Consider the following 22,887-nt stretch of genomic DNA (forward strand, 5'->3'; position numbering starts at 1 on the left):
CACAAATTCATGCCCTTATGGAAGAGAACCGAGTTTGCCGTAGCATGACACAAGTCTGCCGGGCATTAAAAAGGTTATCATTTTTTAGAAGAACAATGCACACACTCTTCTTTTATTGGTAATAACTTTATCATAATCAATAGTAAGGCCATACACAAAAATTACTCGATTCATCTGACACTCGATTTTGACACGGAGCTTGCAGCTCCAAAAAGTGCACTGTGGTTTTGCGTGACGCAAACTTCTACAATCACGGTAAATTAACTATGGCAGGTGTGTGTGGCATGCAGCGTTGGTAAGTTTGCGAGAATAGCTTTTCCATTTCAGCTGTTTTTTTTTGTTGTTGTCATGCAATCACAAGTAATGTGGTGCCATGAACGAGGTTTACGTTAGCTAACAAGGCTGTAAAAACGGTTGCGGCTACAAATGACCTTATGCACCAATCATGCTTGTCAGCTCCGTGACACAGAATATTAAGGTGTCAGAATACGGATGACTGAGTCGCCTAGTTTATCACTACTGTAAACAAAGAAAGTGTTTTCTGACCCAGTGAATGACTTTCCTGTATGACTAGCTGTGTTATGACAGATGACCATACTTGATGAGACAAGCCGTAACAAATTAGCTTTGGATGTAACACCAGGAGGGAAATAGGTGGAGGTATCTGCAAGTATAACTGAAACAGTGGGTGGCTATCCGGCATGAATTCATTATTTGCTGACACGATTTTCTTCTGCAGATCCTGATACATGGTCGTGTTGAATGAATTCATAGATCTTAAGGCAGGATAGGCTGTGCTGTACAAGGCAAGGCTGCATTCGGAAACCAAGTTGGCCCCTCAAGCAGAAGTGAGTATTGCCACGGCTTGCAACAGCCGTCCAGCTCGCAAAAGCTGCACTTTTTCTATGAAAGTGAGCCACCATGGTAGGGGAGAGGTAGTGTAAGGATATGCATCTTTAACTGTGTGCCCACTCACTTGATAGATGCAAGCTGGCATCTTAAAGCAAGAAACAGCAGTTAACAAAATCATGCAATACCAAAGTGATTTTCAGTCAAAAACAAAAACTAATCTATCTACCTACAGAGACTTGCATTTCCTCTTCACTGTCATTTAAAGTTGTGCTCGAGTATATTGTGCGGAAGTAATATCTTTTTTATTGCTGTAAGCCACGACAGTTAATGTACTGGCACTTGGTTTTATGAAGCCTTTGCATTCCTAATTTAGGTACTGGAATTCGCAGGGAACCTAGCCTTACAATTTTATTACTGTACCGAATTATTAAGTTCATTTAACCATAGTGTCTGTTTTGAATTTTGCGTGTGGGGCATTTTTTTTTCTTTTTTGCTTTTTCAGGCAGATGTTCCTCTGACTCCCTGCCTGCATTCCGTGAACGGGGAAGTTAGCCTCCACATCGATGGCCAGCGTGTCTTGACTGCATCATATTTATTGGGAGGACTGTGTAGTCTGTTTGCATCGTTCTGGGTTTTCAACGTTCAATATCCCAAGAAGCACACAGTGCTCTAACGTTTGTGGAACATGCCTTTCTGGACCTTGCCAGCACCAAAGCACGTGTGAAGGATTTAGAAATAATTAACTTTTATCTCATCAATATCGCTCACTAATATTTGTTTTCAATCCTGTAATCATTGGATAGTAGTCAAAAAGAATTCCGTATTATATTTCTGACTTTTTCTTTTTTCTTTTTTTTACTGAAAAGGGGATACTTGATGGGCTGTTTTGTATGCTGATAATAGAGCTATCTTTCAGGGAAGCAATAATGTTAACAAACTAATTTAACTTAAAACAATTATCTAAATAATATTGGCAACTGGTGCGAAATGAATCAACTAAAAATTATCCAAAAAACACGAATTTCATGGCTTTTTGTTCCTACTCTAAAGAAGCTGTCGCGATACCACTCATTCTGTTCTAAATCATTGCAATTAACCCGTCAGACTTGGTCACGTTTCTTGGCGCATTTGTGTCTTTATCAAAACGCAATGGTATTTTCCGCAGCATATTTTTCGTTCTTTATATTACTCATTTATCCATAGCGATATCGCTGCAGTCTGTCTCCTACATCATTTATCTCTTGTGCCTTTACCACCTACAAAATGCTTGTTACCTTTCAATATCAAATTGTTGCACAGCTCTCGTTCATTTCACCACAAATTGAAAAATTGTTTTGTTGTTGTAAACCACAGCAACCATTTTTTCTTCACTTTGTGTACTTAGTACTGATGCGTACTGATAAGTTCTGATAAATACTGAAGCGTTCTCGATCCTCTAGTATTATATAATGATTTCACATACCATGCGGTTGTGTTTGTGCCTATCTGGTTTTCAAGTATTTCCAGTTCTTGTATTATTATTATTATTACAATTTGTTCAACTAGCACACAGCTCTCGCTCATTTCACCGCCTACTGAATTTTTTTGTTGTTGTTGTAAACCACTGCAACCATTTTTTTCACTGTGTACTGAGCGCTGATGCGTACTGATAAGTTCTGATAAGTACTGACTCGTTGTCGATCCGCTAGTATTCTATAATGATTTCACTTACCATGCGGTTGTGTTTGTGACTATCTTTGTTTTTCGCGTATTTCCAGTTCTTGTAGTAATATTGTTTCTACGGTTTGTTCAACTAGCATCGTATTGCTGTCTTCAATTCCTAACTGGCGTGTTATTTAGCGATGTACCATTTGTGATTTCCAATATGAGGTCGCCATAAGTATTTATTTCGGAACCTCCTTGTGTACACCATGTACCATGTAAACTTGTCTGCGAAAGTTCGTTTGAAATAAACCTGAGATCGAGAAAAACCGTGTGAAATCAGTACTCCCGCATGGAACTAGAAATTCTCCCTTGTGGCCTTGAAAACCTCCTTTCGGAAGGCCTACAAAACTCCCCAAGCTTTCGTCAAACTCCATTCAAAAGAAGTAGATGCTTTCCTTGAACCTCCTAAAAACGCCCCTAAACTAACATTAAGTACTTCCAAAGGGAGCCATAATAGGCTTCTATTCAACCGCCTAAAAATTCCATAAACATCACTTAAACACGCCCTTCAAGAAGTAACGAATACTCCATTTTGACCTCCTTAAATTCTCCCGAACATTTCTTAACACTCCCTAAATACCTCCTTTCAATAACCTAAAAACACCCTGTTTTGAGGAGGTAAACAAAACCTCCCTGTTCCATGTAGTAAAAAAACTCCTACAAGGAGGACCACTAGAGGACAGGCGAAAAAGAACCTTAGGGAGTATATGGGAGGAAAAAAAGTTTAGAGTGTACTTACAGATAGGATGGGAGACTTTCATTTTAATTACTTTATTTTTTGAATTGTTTCTGTGATCGTTTATTTGCTGAAGGCCTGTACAGCCGTGCTGTAGGGTACAATGCTATGACGCTACTGTGGTTGCCTTAGTGTCCAGGGCGCTTGTGGTGATCAAGACTGGTTTGCTGTTACTTACTGCCTCTTGTTTTCGATGCGACATTTCTTGTTTAGAGCTGTGCTTCGTGTGCTTCTGTGAGAGTGTGTGTTCAGCTTGGCACTTCACATATGAGACTTCATGCGGTATGCACTTCAAAAGTGGAAACACATTAATCTAGAAACCAGGTGCCAAGTAACAGCAAACAGTGCTGAATAGCTAGTAAGACATGTATTTGATGTATAAATGCCTACAACACGTAGGCAACCTTGGAAAGGGGGCTGGCCAAACTTCCAAATAATGTATAAAGAATGTAAATTTCAGGCATACAGGTTCATCTCAACAATATCATACTAACGCACACAAGTCATGAATATAAAAACATGCTTGTGCCAAAGACAGAAAACCACTGTAGAACAGACATCTATATATGTCTTGCATGCATATCACTACAATATCTATAAGATGTACCACTAAGGTAACGTCCCCTATACAGCATATAAAAGTACCATGAGATATCTATTGTACGTATTCCTTCGTGTGATTTGGGTGGGTTTTTTGCAGTTGTAGGAACGTTGAATATATGTAACTCTGACCCCAACGGTACGTCTCCTGGACATCTGCAATGTCGATTGCTGACATCTCCGGGATATATGCACGACGTAACGTGGTTTGCTGGAGTAAAGGTGCAGGCGCGAGTTCGTCACAGCGCAGCCTGTGCGTAGCCTGCTTAAAGGAGCCATGAAGAGAAAATACAACTTCGTGTAATTTGACAGAACTAGGACTCAGTATCTCACTCAGCTCCATTACAGCCACAAAAGATGTTTTTTAACGAAAAAAAAAGCAAAAGCATTTAAAAACTTTCAAATTTTGCCCCACAGTGACGTGTTATGAGCAAGAATGACGTCATACGGGCCAACAATAAAACATAATTTTTAGTGCGTTAACTGCACGTTAGCATTTAAATGACGCGGTCAAATGGAACTAGAGGCCCAATTACAGACATCCAGTCTTGTGTCGTCGCGACAGGTCAGTTAGGCGGCCGCCAATCGCACAAACGAGGTTCCGTGACGTCATAGAAAAGTTGCGGGAAATTGGCTAGGGGGTCGCGACTGCTTCACACGTTTTCTTTAATATCTCCGTTATTTGTTCGAAGATTGCGATGATATTGACATCATTGTTATCGGGACTAAACAGTCTTTCTAACAAACCCAACTTGTATTTTGTCTTCATGGCTCCTTTAAGACGCAGCTCTCCTGCCTGGTCAGCTTGTTGGATGGACCCCGAGGTGGTATGTTGCCTGACGCAACCCGCTCGTCTGGGTGTTCTATGCGGAGCTCAATCGCGAAGGCATTTCTGGCCTAGTCAAGGCGGGTCACATCGGTGGTGAGCGGTGTGTCGTCGGAGTGCGCTTCTTTAGCTAGAGCGTTTGCGGCCTCGTTGCCCTCTATGCCAACATGTGAAGGCAGCCACTGCAGGTGGACTGCGCAGCCCTGGGAGGCGATGGCACAGAGTTTGGTGTGCAGCGACGCCACAGCCGCCGTATGCCCGTGCGGACGCTGCAGACGCTGGAGTGCGGCCTTGTTGTCGCAATAAGTTGTGACGGAAGTGAAGGCGGATTGTTGTTCCAGGGCCATGTCCTCTGCGAGGTGAAGCCCCGCCAGTTCTGCTGTTGTTGAGCACGCGTGGAAGGGCAGGTGGCACTTGCTCTGTCTGTTCAGCTCGGGGCGACGCACGCCCCTGATGAACTGGTCGGAGGCACGGGGGTCACCGACCCGTCAGTGGATAGGCGAGCCTTCGCCCGTTGCTGGCTTCTTCGCCGTGCATGTGCTCCGCGGTCGCGAAGCGCAGGGCCTGTGGGGGAGTTCGCGCTTTTTCCCCTCACGCCCGGGAGAGTGCAGCGTATCTCCACGGTCGGTGTGCGGTGGGGGGGGGAGAGGGGCGGGTTGCGGGGGCGGCTGTGTGAGGCCTGTTATCTCGGAGTAGACCGCGGCGAGTTTGCCGGCGGTTGAGGCTGGCCGAGCTTGATGGCATTTTAGTAGTTCCGCCCCGTCGGCCGCGCGCGCGAGCTGGTCGATGAAGCAGAGTCCTGCGTTGCGTGTGCGAAGCTGCGCGGGCCAGGCGTTGCCCTCTGTTAGGGTCTCTGCAACTGGGGAGCTGCGCGGGAGGCCGAGGCACAGACGTATGGCGGCGGTGTGATCTCGCTCCACTTTCGCCCAGTTTGTCTTGCTTGGGGTGGCTAGCGTGAGGGCATAGATGGTGTGGGATACGCCCGCGGCGTCGTAGACGCGCAGCGCGCACTCCTGTGAGCATCCCCTGCCCCTGGCGACGAGGGATCGGATGGCTCGCTGCACTGCGATGAGCTTGTCTTCGGAGTTATTGAACCTGGGGCAGCCACGAGATCCGGTGTTGGATGATGATCCCCAAGTATTTCGCCTCTTTCTGCCAGGGGAGGGGGGTGTTACCGATGAGTAGCGGCGGTGTTATGCGCGCATTTCTGGGGGTGGGTGGTACACGAGTGCCGTTGTTTTCTCGGGCGAGACCTGCAGTCCCACCTGTCTCAGACAGTCGACTATCGTGGTGAGGGTCAGCTGAGCGGTGTCGCGGCCGCGTAGATGGCGTTTTCTTTCAGCTGTACACCATATGGCTACATCGGCGGAATAGATGCTAATATGAACTTGGGTGTCGGCGACGTTGGGGAGGTCAGCTGGCAGAGAGGCGAGGGCGAGGTTAAATAGGAAAAGTGATAGCACACTTCCATGGGGGACCGGTCGGGCCGAGCTGGTGACCGGTCGCGCCGAGCTGGTGCATCCGGAGATCCGCACGCGGAGCTGTCGGCCGCGAAGAAATTCCTCTAAGTATGCTCTCATTTGTCCGATGATTTTGCTGCGTTCGATTGCGGCGTGGATCCTACTGTGGGGGAGGCAATCAAAGACTGTCCAGATGTCCAGGAGCACGACAAATATGACTGATTGTGTTGCTTTGGCGTGTTCAAGTGCTGAGACCAGGTCTGCGATGGAGTCCATGCTGCTGCGTTGGCGGCGGAAACCCGTCTGTTGTTCTGGGTTAAGGTTGTTGTTTCGCGCGAACCATTGCAGGCGCGCGAGCGCCATGGACTCTATAGAATTTTGGAGGCAGCGCTTGTGATGGAAATTGACATGAAAGATGAGAAGACATTCGGGGGTTTGTTTCGTTTTAGTACGGGAGCGATAAGTTATAGGCCGAATTGCTCGGGCAGGGTTCCAGATTGCCAGTGGTGGTTGTAGAGGTTGAGGAGCCGCAAGCGCTACCTGTCATCGCAGTTCCGAATCGCCTGGTATGTTATTCCGACGGCTCCTGGCGCGCTTTTGCGTTTGGCGTTTTGCATCGCGCGCGCTAGCTCGGCCGGGGTGAAGGGCGCGTTGAAAGCCGCCGTGACGTCGTCGACGTACTCCCAGTGGAGGAGGGGAAGCGGCGTGCTTGGCTGCAGAGGCGGTGTTACGTAACCCGGTGACGCGCCGGCCGTCTGGGGGTCGCCAGGCGCGTAGTACGAGGCGAATTCCTGGGCCAGCTCTTCCGTAGTTTTTTTCAGCTCAATGGAGAGCGCGAAGAGGGGGTTGGAGTTGAACGGTGGGTGGGAGAGGGCGCGGAGCGGATGTCACACCCTGCGTTGGCCTGCCGCTCCCTGTAGCGTGGCACATATTACAGCACTGCACGGGCCTGATTTTAAAGCCCGAGCCCGGCCAGAGCCCGCTTCGCAAAGCCCGAGCCCGACCCGGGCCCATAACACCTAGCCCGAGCCCGGTCCGGGCCCGGGCATTCATAAGTGAGTCTGGCCCGAGCCCTGCCCGGGCTCGCAATCTCAAGCCCGGGCCCGGCCCGGCCCGGTAATTTATTTTTTAGGCCTAAAGAGGGCCCGCGCGTGTGTGACCAGGCCCGGTCTTTGACACTAAAGAAAGTTTGTTTATTATATTCCGTTCGATCAGACGGAGCATCTAGTCTGTACAAGCACGTCATGAACTGAAACGCAAAAAATAAGGGTTTAAAAGTGCACATAGTTTAGCTGGCACCGTCTGCAGTACACGCCACATCGGCGTATTAAAGGGACACTGAAGTGAATTTGTCAAGCTCCCGTTTATGCTTGCACTGTGTAGACTGGCTCAAATTAGCACACTTTTCATCGTTTATCCGGTTGACAAATCGGTAATTATTTTACAAAGCGCGAAAGAAGAAAAACTGCCATGCGCGGTTTGCGGCGGCCGCACAAACTAAGCTGTGACGTTGGGAGGAGGGGGCGCCGTGATTGGACGATGCCCAAGGTTAGCAATCAAACAAGTTTCGGTTTCGGTTTCGGTCTGTAAAACAACATGTTTGACATTCGATGGCGTCGTTGGACGGGCATTCTCAATATCCCAGTTATCGTAGTACCGCGCTTCTGCCATGTTGTCGGCTGTAAAATGCATAAGATAAGCCTTCCAGGACGGCTTGGAATCGTAGCATTCACTATCTGAGGTCTACGCAGTGCATGAACGCCCTCCGCGTCCCCGCAGACATTCAAATGCATGCGCTTTTCCCCCATATTTGGAGCTTGCCTCGCTCATGCCTGTATCGTAAAAAGCGTGTTCGCACCAGGCCAAGGGTCTGTTGATTCTGGCCTGTGCCCACTGCCCGCAAGCAGTCGGTGCTTATGGCAACAGCACGCCAACGAGAACTCGCAAGCGCGGCAGTGCCAGCCTGCGCGAGTTCTGTGGACTAGTTCGTGGAGCAATGAACGTTGCGGCCCAAAAAAAAAGGTGAACTCAGTATAGAAAACATCGGCGAAAAACGAAAAAGTTAAAGGGGCCCTGAAAGGCATTTTGAGCACACTAAATGAAGTAGCGCAATCGTTAGATTGGGTCGTCAAGGTCATCTGGGCCAAGTATTACTCTTTTACGCGCAGCGGAAAGCTCACACTTTTGTTGCAAAGTTTGTCGCTTTTTTCTCACTCTTTCCTTCGTGTTTTTGGACGCCGCCATCTTCACATGTCTACATCATCGATTCCCAGATGTTCGTCATGAGCTAGACATCCTGCGATTGGGCGGCTTTTTCACGCACTTCCGGCAAAGAGATGAGTCGTCTGCTCAGCGTCGGCTCGCCGGCTGATCTGCCAGCGGAGTGTCGGAGTGCTTGGACATTTTACGACAAACGAAACAAGTGTAAACAAACGCTTAACGGTTCGTATTGAATGCAACACGGCCATAACACGACATGGATATTCTCTTACCTGAGTACGTTCCATAAAGAAAGCGTTGAAGCCCCGTGGCACTTCTTTCGTGCAATCGCAGAGAACGCCCTGAGCCGAATGCCCGGGTTTGACGGATACATTTTATTCCACTTCAAAACAATCCAGAGATACGTTTCGAACGAACACAACGTCACAACATGCGTTGCAAGTCTGAACCGCGATTGACAGACGATAGGTTGACTCCTCCTGCCCGTCGTAAATTCGGCACTCACCTCGCGCGCGGTTTGCGGGGACAAACAGCAAGTCACTCAACTTTGGCGCGCAAGCCGAGATGGCTTTTAGCCACGCACACTGCACATACCCCATGCGAGGTTGAGTCGTACGTCACTCGAGAAAGATAATCAAGACCATGGGAAGCACTATCCACCCACAGAAGCACAACGTCGCATTTCATCGCGAAACAATGGCGTCCGCAACACACACACCATCGCCTCCTGTAATGCCAAACGCATCTCCCACTTCCCAATGGGAGTGAGTGGTACGCCTGCAGTGCCCACATGTCGCGAGGTGGGGCCCCGAGCTGAACCGGGATCACGCAACCGTAACTGACTTCTGGAGAGATTTGTGCCTTGTTGCCAAGGCAACCGATGTTTGAGATTGTCGAAGAAATGGCGCTCGCTCCAGCACTACAAAGCTCAGAGCCGCGCCGGAGCATGTTTTGCAAACGTTGCCGCTCTCCACCACGCGTCGCCCCAAGCTGAACTGGTCACATTATTGAAGCGTTTTGTGCTCGGGTTCTGTATCGGTTTAAAATGTCTTGTAGGTGCGAAGCACTTCTTAGTCGGGCCTACTCCCGCGTCGGCCGCCGTCCGTCCGTCCGCCCGCCTCGCCCTTAGCAACGGCGCAGAGCGGAGGGAGAGCGTCCGTAGCAACGGCGCAGTGACGTAACTACGCCACGTGACGGCGCGCGCTCTCGCCACCCCTCGCGCCGTGACGTCACGCGCTCGCGCCTCCCTCCCCTTCCGCGCGCCGTGACGTCAGCGCTCGCGCCTCCTCTCCCCTCGCTCGGCTGCCGCTGCGCCGTTGCGCGCGTTCGCTGCCCTCTCCTCTTCGCTCGTCGCGCTCGCCCGCGCCTCCTCTCTCTCAGCCACCTGGCTCGGCGCGGCACACTCCCCTATATATGCAGCAATAAACGGCCAGACCTCCGTGGGTCGGCGCGCGCGTGCTCTCTCGCTACAGTCTCCTCGCTCGGCTCGGCTCTGCAGTTAGTCGCGCGCGCGTCTTCGTCGAGAGCGGTCGTCTAGTTCTGCAGTCTCGATGGATATCCCGGAGGCAACGCTACCACCAACAACGAGTACAGCGCAACCAAGATTTCCGCAGAGGGACAAACGAGGCGTGTTAAGCCGAACGTGATCACGAGGGGGTGTTAATGTAACTAACGGGAAAATGCCACCAAACTTCAACAAACTCCCCCTCATAGCATCACCCCGTGCTTCGCACTTCCTCATACTCCCCTTCGGGGAAATGCGGGGGAATTTTTTTTCACATGCCGCCGGCAGGAATTACCACCGCTTCAAAATAAGACCCGGCACAAGCGGGGCCACATCTCATACGGCGCTTTTTTGGATAAACAGTGCGCGGTGCATGAAAGGGACCGAGCGCACGATCCACCCCGAGCGCCTGCGAGTTCGCCGCCGATTAAAAGTCACGTGCTGCCCTGCAGCAATGCACACCGCGAAAGGGCAAGGCCAGGCCGCCGCACAAATGCGGCCAGATTTTTCGTTCGCTTTTCCAGCCTTGAACGGAGTGCGGTATTCATGGTGTCAACAAAGCTTGACGGTAGCAGACGGCAGTATGCGGAGCGGCATAGCGGAAGTACGTCACCGCTGAAGGGCGCAGCATCGTGGGAGGGAAGGCGCACGCGCCGTCAACAGAGAAAGGAGGAGGAAAAGCGGTGCGACGATAATGCGCGGTTTTTGATTTACGATTTCTCAGCTAATACTCATCGCTTTAACAAAATTCTTGCGGGAGGAGATTGCTTATACATTGTCTTATTTGGTTACATGTACATCCATGCATCGGCGGAAGGTATTTCAGGACCCCTTTAACTCATAAAAAAAAGCATGTACCCGCGGCGATTCGAACTTGTGACTGGCAAAACACTTGCGGTGACATATCTAGCGCACCAGACGACTAGGCCACAGGAGGCTTATTTTTTTCTTTATTGGCAATGGAAAATATTAGGTTTAGAATGTATAAACAGTTTACACTTTTATTTAGTTTTAGTATTTCAAACAGCTTAGGTGACTATTTGTTGTATTGCGCTCGTGCAGTAAGCATCCCCCGAGTTTCCACAATAGCTTACGTCTAGCAATTGCATTTCGTAGACAGGAAAGCATAGAGATAATATACTGACTCTAGAGGGAAAGCGCGCCGCTGAGCCAATGCATTCGAACCGTACGACACACAGTGGCAGACATGATACAACGATTTAAATGTTGCCAGCGGAGCTTTTGCTTACTAAAAACAGCGAAAGTGATGGGTTGTAATCTAGCAACGTGCTACTGAGGCGTTTCCGCTTCCGGCTAGCGAAGCATGCTGGGATTAATTGTAACATGGTGGACCGCTGGCCAGGCGGATTTTGTTAGGCGCCGTAGACAGCATTGCGTAGTTTATTTACTGTGGGTAGGTAACCGACGTGTTTTCGGTTTAGCGTGACTTGTATGTACTGAGACTATTTGAGCAAGATGTGGCAACGTTCACACAACACTTGCGCGCAAGCTCGAATGCGGCTGGTCGCATGCGCGAGGACGCCAAGGAATCAGCTGATCCGTACTGGGGCGCAGAGAAAAATGAATCTCCGTCATTATCTCCGTCCATTTTTTGCGCTGTGTCGCTTTTATTTTCCATTCTGTGACATTTTGCGACTCGCTCAATGCTTTTCAAACGAAGTGAAGTGAACTGTGGCTTTAGCTGAATGTAAAACATTTATCGACACCAAAAAAACGTTATCGCATGGGTCAACGCTCATATTGCCGGTGAGTCGCGGCCCTTTGAAGCACACGAACGGAAGAGCGCGGTCGATCGCAGGCCAACGGAGTGGAAGAATGAATGCCAAGGGAGTATGCGAAATACAGTCAGCGGCGTGTCCCGTTTTGCTTTCTGTCTGTTTTCGTCAAGTTCTAGCTGCTTTCCACCACTTCAAAGAGAAAGCTTACGGGACTGAATGCGCAGTATCAAATGGGCAGCAATTTGCCGCACAGGGCGCGCGAGGAGAGAACATTGACTTATTGACTTATTGTGACTGACTAAAAAAGAAACCGCATTTCGTTACCTATTTTTTCGTTCTACCTTCACGAGCGTTTGCGCGAAAGTTCGAAGCACAGAGCGCTGTAAGAAGTTCAATGAATAAAACTACTGAAACCGAACAATTATAAAGCTCCTTTTATTTCTCTTCCAACGGGAATGATGGCTGGCTGCCACTCCGTAGCCTATAGTGAACTTGCGGTAGTCAAGGTAAGATCGGAATCGCTGTTCCGGAGTCAGTTCAGGGGTAGTAGATAGGGTACTCAACGTGAAGAAACGAATGACAGTCTCACAAGCGCCGGGGAGGCACTTGCTGAACGCGTGCATCCGAGTTCTACCAGTTTTGTACATTTCGTACGCACGCAGATCTGATCGGCAGACTGCGCGCGCGCGCACGCACGCACACTTACGCACGCACGCACGGACGCACGCACGCACACACACACACACACACAACACACACACACACACACGCACGCACGCACACACACACACACACACACACACACACACACTCACACACACACAAACAAAGTCAGGCGCAAGGGGCTCGCCACTTCCTAGCACACTTTAAGGAAATCAAAACCAAAACTGAACTGCGCACTTACTTTTTGTTCGCTAATTAGAGCCTAATTACACTAAAAGTTTTTTTAGAGAGCTAGTTATAATTAGTGAGGCAATTATTTGTAACTATTTTGCTTCAGTTCTTTGTTTGAGTTAAATAGTTACGGAAAAACTTTTTAGAAGGCTGACTACAATTGATCTGGCAACCATGGGAATTGTATCATGTCAGCACCCACGATTCGTACGGTCTCGGAGCTCGCCTTACCCCCCTGCTGGAAAGCGTTCGCAGATGCGTAGTCGTGCTCCTGACCGCTCTGCTTGTTCGCCCAGCGCAAAAAAGTGCTTCCCGCACCCTAGTTTTACGCTGTACGGTAAAAATATCAGTTGATTTTATTTCCTTAGTACTTATATTGACTTCGCTCACTCTTCTCCCCCTTCAAGAGGCCTTATATTTTCCTACTGGCGTACCAGTCAGCGAAGCGTCGCATGTGCGCTTGTGCAGCGCTTGTGTGAAGCGACCTTGACTTGGAGCTTGATACAGTGTACAAACTAACGAAGTAAAAAAAGGCGCATTCTTCCATTCCTAAACGTGTTGTGGCTTAGTTTCAACTGATCGAACGAATTGCGACGACCCGTCGGCGGCCGCCGCACTAAACGGTGGGCCGACTGACTCGGTTGCGGAAGGTCGGCGAGCCGTGCAGTAGCACAGGCAATTGCCAGCTCCTCTCCTGCTGACGTCACACGAAAACGCCACAGATAATGGGCGAGCGTAAAGAGAGGAGGACAGCATTTTCGAATTAATTTTTCTACTAAATAAATTCGCGTAAACGCGCACAGAGTGGTCGAAACAGGGCCCAGGGACTCCGGACTACAGTTTGCGCTCGTAATCCCGCATTGTTTACAAATCACTTCAGTGTCCCTTTAATAGCTCGTATTCTTTCACGAGAGACATCATCACCTTTGATAACCAGACTCTTGGCAACTTCACGTGGTTGTCTCGACCACAAGTTGGTATTGCTGACATTGTTCGATACGCATTTGAACCAACGAGTATGTACGCGCGTTGAAGTACTTCACATGCAGTGGTCGTTAAGCGGTGGTGTTTCTCTGGCATGCGTGTTTGATTCCCGGCCACGGAGCCGCATTTTAATTGGTGCGATATCTAAAACACACGTGCACATACATAGACATAGGTGCACAGCTCCAGAATGTCTGAATTAAGCCCTTCCCCTCTTGGGCATTCCTTGTAATCGTATCTTTGGTATGTTATACAGCAAAATAGAAAATCTTAGACCTAGCAAAACACGTTTTTAAAATAATGCGTACAACTAACAGCAAGCAGCACGCAAAAATAAACTAAGAATATTCATTTTGATGCTCTTTTCTACACTTCACGTTGGACCTATTAATGGCCGTGCCTATGAATACAAGCCCGAGCCCGGCCCGGGCCCACGGCGTCGAGCCGGAGCCCGGCCCAGGCCCGCGGCATTGAGCCCGGGCCCGGCCCGGGCCCGCCAATAATCGACTTTGGGCTGCCCGGCCCCGCCCGCCGGCCGGGTCGGGCCCGGGCTTTGGGGCCGGCCCGGGCCCGTGCAGTGCTCTAGCAGATAGTACAGCTGCCCAGAAGCAAGGGAGGCCTCGGCCTCACCGATGTGGGAGTTCTAGCGACAGCGCTGCACGTGAAGTGGACGCAGGTGACACTGGGCTGTGACATTCCGCCTACCAGTTGTCTCGCGTCCTATTTTCTTAGCACTCGTCTTGGTTTGTTTATGCAGAGCTCCGTCCGCAATAACGTCGTTCGTGCTGGTGCTCCTTCGCTGTTTTATAACGGGCAGCTAATGCCTTGTTTCGCCTCCAACAAGCGGTACCCGATATCAACGTTTTCGCGTCGCCGCTGAAGGACCTGGCAGAGATACTGTACCCCAGCCTCCCGCCTCACTTGAAGCAGTACACGCTCGTAAACTGGAATCCAAAATGGAAATTAATTCTGGCAGACTTTCTAGAACCCCGCAGGGCATCGTTCCAATGGCTTTTTGCGCGCGGGAGCCTCCTTTTCTACACTAGACGCACTCGTGCACCTGTAGGATTGGTTCCGGCGCACTGCAGGGCACTTTGTTCTGTGGGGCGGCCGAGTCCACGATGCACATCTTTTTGCAGTGCGCAATTCCGCAGGCGCTCTTACGCAAAGTAGCCCAAATATTTGATGTTCCTGGTATTCCATACGAGACAGTGCGGTTCCTAAACCCACTCCCGCGCGCAGCAATCAATCAGTTCGTCTTGCTCCTGGTAGAATCTTCATATCAAGTATGGCTGGCCCGCTGCGCTGTCACTCACTCTGAGCGGCGGCCAGGCCTCCATGAAGTACTTGCAAAAGTGCGGAAAGAGGTCTGGTTTCACCTGCAAAGAAAGCAGCGGCGGCTTGGGGCCCAGGGCTTCATCTCCACTTGGTGTTCACCGGCAGTAATTTTCGAGGAGGCTGGGGGAAAAATTTCTGTCACATTCTAATGCTTCTCCTTTTTTGCAGATTGACACCATGTAAGTATCGCGGTAGTAATGGTTTTTCCCCTTTCGTACAGAAATGAAGAGACGGCAGACCATCGCCCCCCTATGCCCAGGGGTAAGGGCCGCCACTCAGAAAAAAAATATACTCCCCTTCGGGGGGGGGGGGCGCTTACACTGAGTGGCGTAGTAGTTGAGTGATGATGGTTGGCTGGGTTCTGTAGCCCTGGGGTGCGGCACTCATGTGCCAAACCCTCCACCATCTGACAACGGTAAGCGCAGAAGAATGTGCGCGCCACGGACAAGAAGAAGTATCGCCGCAGGAAGGAGAGCTTCTCCATCTACATCTACAAGGTGCTCAAGCATGTGCACGCCGATACTGGCGTCTCCAGCAAGGCCATGTCCATCATGAACGCATTCGTGAACCACATCTTCGAGCGCATTGCGGCCGAGTCCTCGCGCCTGGCGCACTACAACAAGCGATCCACCATCACGAGCCGCGAGATTTAGACCGGGAGTTCGCCTCGAACCGCCGAGGAGTGAGGTCGTGCTTTCCTTCGCTCCTGCCTCGATCGGTGCCGCGATCTACGTGTACGTGCGCGCGCCGCCGGCTATCGCGGACCATGCCGACGCGTCTCGCTGACGGCGCAGTTTGTGTGCTCGCCTCGCTCGATCCCCGATCCGCGCCCTGAACTTTGTTATCGTGCACGTGCGCGCGCCGCTGGCTATCTTTTAGTCCAGCGGCCGGACCATGCCGACGACGGGCGGCAGCCTGCCGCCTCCGTCAACAAGTGCTGCTGCTGCACGCGCGTTTGCTCTGCATCGCCATAGTAACAGCGTGGGGTGCTCCCGCAGCCTTGCGAGGCTAATTGCTTCGTGCGGGAGCATCTTGCAGCAGCAGCAACGTGCCGAGCAACTTGTTGGGTATCTGGGCGACCCGCCGGCACCACCGCCGGCGCCCGCGACCAGCCAGCAGCACGCCGAGCCAGCCCAGGACTTGGCCCGCGCGCACGTGGCCCCAGCACTGCTCAGGAGTGGTGGCGCCGAGAACTACAACCAGGGCGACCCTGCTGTATCCCTGCCCGAGCCCATAAACGAGGCGTCGACCGCCAAGCGAGCCCGCGAACCCTCGGATGGTTTGGATTCCGACCTGGCACCCAGCGATGAGGAGCGCGATGCCATGGAAGCAGCGCCGCGCCGAGCGGCGGCCCTTGCTCCCTCCCAGCGTTGCCAGATTGAAAATACCCATCGACACCATCTCCTGGCCCAAATTTCACCAGATTTCACCAGCACTAAATACAGCCACTATTACATTGTTTTGGATCCTTCACGTCTTCTGTGCATGCATTTCTCAAAAACACAGCCTTTTGATATGGCGTTTTGGTTGCTTAAGGCAATCCATCCAGCCTACCCAGGGGGTGATTTGATCATTAATCGAAGTGTTACTCAGTTACCTATATTATTAAATTGGCAAAGTAGTTTCAAAAGAAGTGAAATATTACTTAGTATTCATATACATCGCACTACCTGTCTAAGGAACCCTTATTCCATGTTCTATGGGCACGCTCGCAGAGCATATTGAAACACAAGACCTGTTACAACGTAAATTTCTCTTTAGTCAGTATGTGAGGATTTAACATTGCACTATTTTTTTATAATAAACATGTCATACAAAACTTATGTAGCTGTAACCATTTAGAGAGGGAACCTCAGGACGCTTTTGGGTACACGCCCTCCGTTAAAAAATTCGGAGGTTGTGGTTCATTGTGGTGTATTTGAAATGCAAAATGCACCATTCGAGCTTTCGTTATTCAAGCACATTAGAACACGCATGCTCAGACAGTCCAGCGGCTTTTTGTGTTTATATGCTGAAAAAGCTTTCATTCAAGAAATAAAACAGTCTAGTTCAAAAAAACAACACCCTTTTTTCACCAGTTTTCACCAGATATTGTCTGGTGTAGCCGTATTGGTACCTCAACACCAGTAGCCCCCGAATTTCACCAGATTTTCACAATCTGGTGCTGTATTTCACCATCTGGCAACGCTGCTCCCTCCTCGAAGCTAGGCGCCCGCAGCGGGGAGGCTGCCGTGACGTCACGCGGGCGCGCTGCCTTGCTCGCGCCGGCCCCACTCCTCCTCGCGGCTGGGCCGGCCACCAACACCAGAGCGGCCACCCGCGCTCCCCCTCGCCTGGGCGAGTCCACCCTGCGGGCTGCCGGTCGCTCCCAGCTTCGCCGCCGCTGCCTTCTGTGCTGCCCAGGCCGCTGCGCAAGATGGCGTCGCCCAGGAGGTAAACAAACCGCCTCCCGGCTCGGCGCTCGCGCACGCGGCGGCCTTTCGGGTGGCCCCACGCCTCCCGAACTTCCTGGCCAGGATCAGGAGGGGCAGTGGGTCACCCAGAGGAGCAAAGCAGCCAAGCGTAACGCCAGGAAACTGGCTGCGCGGCGCCCCATCGCGCTGCCGGCCGCTGGCACCTGCCTCTTCCGCCCTGCTGACCGGGCTGCTTCCTTCCTGGCCACATCAAGGGACGCCATTGCTCGGGAGCTCGCCGCCGCCACTGGAGTTTCCCAGGTGAGGGTAAACACCCGTTTGAACGTGGTGGCGGCCGACGCCGAAACGGACGAGTGCCTTGCTGCACTTTTGGCCACACAGTGCATAGCTGGCATTGCTGTCCGCGCCGGCCGCCCCGCGAAACGAGGCACGAGTCGCGGCCTTGTTTTTGGGGTTGACTCTCGCCTGGGAACGGATGAGATCCTCGCCCATTGTGACTGTGAGGTGGCGGTGAGCAGTGTGGTGCGGAAGGCGGATGGCGCGCTGCTGCTGGAGTTCGCCGCCCCCTCCCCTCCCCAGTTCGTGGCCGTCTTCAAGCTGCTGCTGCCTGTGCGGGGCTGCAGGCCACGGCCCACACAGTGTGCACGCTGTAGCCGCCTTGACTATGTGACGGCCTGCTGCAGGGGCAAGGAGAGGTGTGCACGATGTGGTGGGGGCCACGCTGCTGATCAGTGTACCGCCTCTGCCCCCCGCTGCTCCAACTGTGGTGGCGCACACACCGTCGACAACCCCCGTTGCCCCCGCTGGCAGCAGGAACGTCGGGTGACCACAGCTGTGGCACGGGCACCCCAGCCTGTGCCCCGTGCTGTGGCTGTTGCGTCAGTACGCACTGGCCAGCAGCTCCCGAGCTACGCCGACATGGCCAGGCGCCGCTCCAGCCCGCAGCAGCACGGCACTCAGCAGCAGCAGCAGCGCTACAGCAGCCAGCAGCACCACAACAGCCCACAACAGCAACCCACCGCCTACCAGGGACTGCCGCAGCGGCAGCGGAAGTCAGCCCGCCGCCCCCCTGCCCCGCAGTCTATGGACCAGCAGCCGCCAGCAAGCCCCGCCGCCCCCAGCCAGGACCAGCTGGTGCCAGTTCTCCTGGCCCTCGTGCAAAGCCTGGTGGGCCGCCTGCCTGCTGACGACCCCGCCCGCCTGGCGGCCACTGCTGCCCTGGCATCCATCACCTCCACTCCAGCCCCCCAACATTGCTAGCAGACCCTGCGGGACAGGCCAGCGGCCACGCATCCTGCAGTGGAACTGCAACCATCTAGAGCGACGCCATGCAGAGCTGGTGGACCACCTGCTGAGGGAGCAATTTGACGTGGTGGTGCTCCAGGAGGCATAGGTCCGTGGTGGCTCCACGCGCCTGCCAGGGTACGTGTGCTACCCCAGCCCCACCAGCTGCTCACAGCGCACCTACAGCGTTTACCTCTGCCTGGACACAACCCATGCACCAGGCAAGTCGCACCCGGCCGTTTACGTGCGGGCTGCACTGAGCCACGACCCGGTCAACCTGGCCTCGGTCACTGAGGGCCCCATGCAGTGCGCCGCCGTCACGGTGCGCATGGGGACCACGGACACCACCGTGGCCAGCGTGTACGTGCGGCCAGCACTTCGCTGGGATGCCACGGCAGTGTGCCGACTGCGCCCACTCCTACGCCATGACACCTTGGTGTGTGGGGATTTCAACGCCCACTACCCGGCCTGGGGCAGCCCCCGCACCACTTGCCGCGGCCGAGACCTCCTAAACGCCACCACCTCCTGCGGGCTGTTTGTGGCCAACACGGGCAGCCCCACCTTCATGCGCCCTGGCCAACGGGGCACCACCCAGCTGTCCCACATCCATCTGTCCCTGGTGTCGCAGCGGTTACCCTACTGATGGGAGACTGCCAGCAGCACCTGGGGGTCAGACCATCACCCAATTCTGGTCACCCCCACGGGCGACCGCAGGCGTGCCGACACCACAGTCTATGCCGTTGTCAGCTGGGCCAGTTTCGGCAAGGAGGTCGCCAAGTGCCTGGACGATCCGGAGCTCGACATCCTGGCAGCAGTCGTGCGTTGTGCGGACAAGGCAACCGTACGAGGGGAGGCACCCCTCAGCACGTCACTGCCAGACTTGGAGCTGCTCCGGGCGTGCCGCAACCAGCTGCAGCGGCGTGCCATCAGGAGCGGGCGGCCAAGTGACTGGACTGAGCAGCGACGAGCAGACGCCCAGTGTAGACGACGGGCTCGGCAGCGGCACGCGCAGGGCTGGGAGTCCCTCTGCTCCTCCCTCGACTCGGGCAGAGACCCAGCCAGGGCCTGGCGTGTCTTCAAGGCCTTGCTGCGCCCTGCCACCACCAGTCGAAGCCGACTGCAAACTGCTGCCATCGCCCGGGACATCACCGAGGCGGGCGTGGCAGAGCTTCTCGCGGACCAGTTCACCCAGTCTGTCCAGGTCGCCTGCCTGCCCTGGTCCGGCGTAACGTCGCTGCGGCTGTCCTGCCGGAGCCCCTGGTTGTAGCCCTGTGCACCACGGAGCTGACCTTGCGGGAGCTGCAGGCCGCCCTGGACCGTTCCCCACACGCACGAGAGCCCCGGGAATCGATGGGGTGACGTACGAGATGCTGCGCAACCTGGACGTCACCCACCTGAGGCCGCTGCTGTTGCTCTTCAACCGCGCCTGGACAACGGGCATTCTCCCGGCAGCCTGGCTGGTGGGCCTGGTGTCCCCAATCCTGAAGATGGGCAAGCCGCCTTCGGAGCCAGAGTCCTACCGGCAGGTGTCTCTCAGTTCCACGGCGGGCAAGTTCTTGGAGCACGTGGCCCGGGCGCCTGCGGTGGATCGCCGACCAGCGGGCAGGGTTCCGGGAGCAGCAGAGCGGCTTCAGGCGGCACCGCTGCACTGCTGACTCCCTGGGCGACGTCGTCTCCATGCTCGAGCAGGCCCAATACGACAAGGAGGTGGCCTACCTCCTGCTGCTCGACATGAAGGCGGCGTTCGACACTGTCCCTCACGGCGCCATCCTGGAGGTGCTGGACGGCATGGGCGTCGTGGGGCACCTCTGGGGCTACGTGCAGGCGTTCCTGGCTGGCCGAACCTTCTGGGTCAAGGTCGGCCGGGCAACCAGCAGCCCACGGGACGTCTGCTGTGGGGTGCCCCAGGAGGGCGTGCTAAGCCCCTTCTTGTTCAACCTGGCGCTGGCGCCGCTTCCAGACTGCATCCCCGCTGGCCTCCAGTACCCAGTGGGGATTGCGGTCTATGCTGATGACATCGCCATCTGGACGCACGGGCCCACCAGGGAGAACCGGCGCGTGAAAGCGTGCCTGCAGACGGCGCTGGACTCGGTCGCGGCTTTCCTGGCAAGCCCCGGCCTGGTGCTGTCCGAGGCCAAGGCGCAAGCGCTCATGCTGCACCCCAAGGGAAGACCGCCTGCCGTAAGACGCCCGAGTTCCTGCTCAACAGCAAACCCCTGCCATGGCGCCACCAGGTCACCTACCTGGGCCTGCTCGTGGACTGCCGGCTGTCGTGGATCCCGGCCACGAAGGCCTTGAGAAGCGTGCTGCCGGGGTGCTGCATGGAGTGCGGCAGCTGCTCACCCGTGGCAACGGGTGCTCTCACCAGGTAGCGCTTCGCATCTACAGCAGCATGGCCTCGTCGGCCGTGCTCCACGGCCTGTTCCATGCACTGCCTCTTGTGCATTTGACGCGCCGCCGGTGGGAGCAGCTGGAACTAGACCAGCGCCGGGCCATCCGGCTCTGTCTGGGCCTCCCCAGGCACTCTCAAGTGGCGGCCACCTACACTGAGGCAGCTACATGGCCCATCGAGATGCGGGCCCTCCAGACGGGTCTGCGCCACATTGACCGGCTGCGGAAGTCCCTGGACGGAGCTGCCCTGCTGCAGCGGTTCCGCGGCCGGCCGGACTCGCAGATGGGCATGCTGCTGCAGATCTACGACGAGGAGATCGCAGTCCCGCAGCGGCCCCGTCTGTAGCCGCCTCCGCCTGGCATGGAGGAGGCCCTACAGATTGCCACCAAGCTTCCAGGGGTGCGCAGCAAGCGCTCCACTCCTTATGCGGCCATCTACCAAGAGGTGGTTACCCTGCTGCAGAAGGACGCCAGCGGCCGCCGCCTACACGTCTTCACGGACGGTTCGGTGCTGCACCACACGGGCAACGCGGCAACCGCCTGCACGGCTCCCGCGGTCGGCGCCAGCCGAACATGCCGACTGCCCTTCCCCGCATAGTCGACCACGGCGGAACTGGCCGGCCTGCACCTGGCCGCATACCTGTTGCTCGAGCGGGCAGGCCAGGACAGCGAGGCCCTGGTCCTGACGGACTCCCGGCCAGCTCTGCTGCGACTGCGGGAGGCAGACCAGCCGTCCAGCTCCTGCAGGTACGTGGAGACGTCGCTGACGGCGAAACTGCATGCAGTGGCCTCTGGCGGCTGCCATGTTCAACTGCAGTGGCTGCCATCCCACAGGGGCATCCCGGGGAACGAGGAGGCTTACGCCCTGGCCAAGGGCGCCCACCAGCAGGACACTCCCGTCTCCCGGGACGTCACAGCGTACCACGCCGCACGGCAGCAGCTGACCCGCGTGGCCCTCAACATGCACCCAGACCGCCGTGTGGTGAGGGGCCAGGCCCCTCGGGTCCTCGCGGGGCGTCTGAGCAGGTACGACCGCAGCCTGCTGCTCCGACTGCGGCTGAACTGCTGCGACGTGCAGCCAGACTGCACCACCACGGCCGCTGCTCCTCGCCCTCCTGTGCCCACTGTCCCGAGCCCGAGACGCTGGAGCACCTGCTATGCTCCTGCCCGGAGTTTGCAGCACACCGGGGAGTGCTGCAGACTTCGCTTCAGCATCTTGGGTTGCCCTACCAGCACCTCGAGAGTCGTAGTAGTAGAGATTCAGAGCGCCGTGCGCCTGCTGCTGCCGGGCGAACTTGCCAAGCACGCCATCTCCGAGGGAACCAAGGCTGTCACCAAGTACACCAGCTCCAAGTAGGCCTTCGGAGGAGCCCCCACAGGCAACCACCATCAACCAAAAACGGCGCTTATTGGGGCCAACCAATTGCGTGCAGTAGCTGGAGATGATGCTGCTGCCACCAGCCACCCACCCTGCTCTGTTCTCTCTTGGAAAATAGCTGCTGCTGCTGCTCTTATTCTCTTCTCAGCATCGCATTTCGGGCCGCTGTTGACATGGCCGATATGCCAGCTGTCCAATGATGGCAAAACAAGTAAAGGTGAGCAGCAAAAAAAATAAAAATAAGCACACAAGCACACACATACAAACCCATCCTGCTAGGAGCAGTTGTTTCACTCCGTGTTGTCAAATTGATTCACAGATTTCGTAGGCTCGTAGGAAACCTCGCGATTCAACCTTTATTTATTTCTTGCGAGGGACTGTATGCCCTCAGGGTGGCAAGGTTCAAGATATAACAGCAGGGATAAGTTTTATTCCTGCAAGCACTACAAAATTGCTTAGTCTGTAAATGGTACAAGTGTTTGCATGGTTTTGGTGAAAAATAAGCAAACTGAATCAATATTCTAACATTTGGCTCGAGTTTTGTTAGCAAAAAGAAAAAAAAA

The 22,887-nt window shown here is 54.0% G+C and overlaps 1 protein-coding gene across 1 annotated transcript in view; it reads left to right on the forward strand.

Moving 5' to 3' along the window:
• The window catches only part of LOC144164436 (histone H2B-like), a 47,989-nt gene extending 25,686 nt beyond the window's left edge, over nt 1-22,303 (forward strand). Inside the window, exons 2-4 of the mRNA XM_077694970.1 lie at nt 9,455-9,526; nt 15,278-15,499; nt 22,200-22,303. Coding sequence (XP_077551096.1) covers nt 9,455-9,526; nt 15,278-15,499; nt 22,200-22,303 — 398 coding nt within the window. The remainder of the gene's footprint in view (nt 1-9,454; nt 9,527-15,277; nt 15,500-22,199) is intronic.
• The last annotated feature ends 584 nt before the right edge of the window (nt 22,304-22,887 follow it).

Source organism: Haemaphysalis longicornis, unplaced genomic scaffold, assembly GCF_048455015.1.
Source record: "Haemaphysalis longicornis isolate Haplotype H1 unplaced genomic scaffold, Haemaphysalis longicornis Haplotype H1 scaffold_13, whole genome shotgun sequence".
Taxonomy (NCBI): Eukaryota; Metazoa; Arthropoda; class Arachnida; order Ixodida; family Ixodidae; genus Haemaphysalis; species Haemaphysalis longicornis.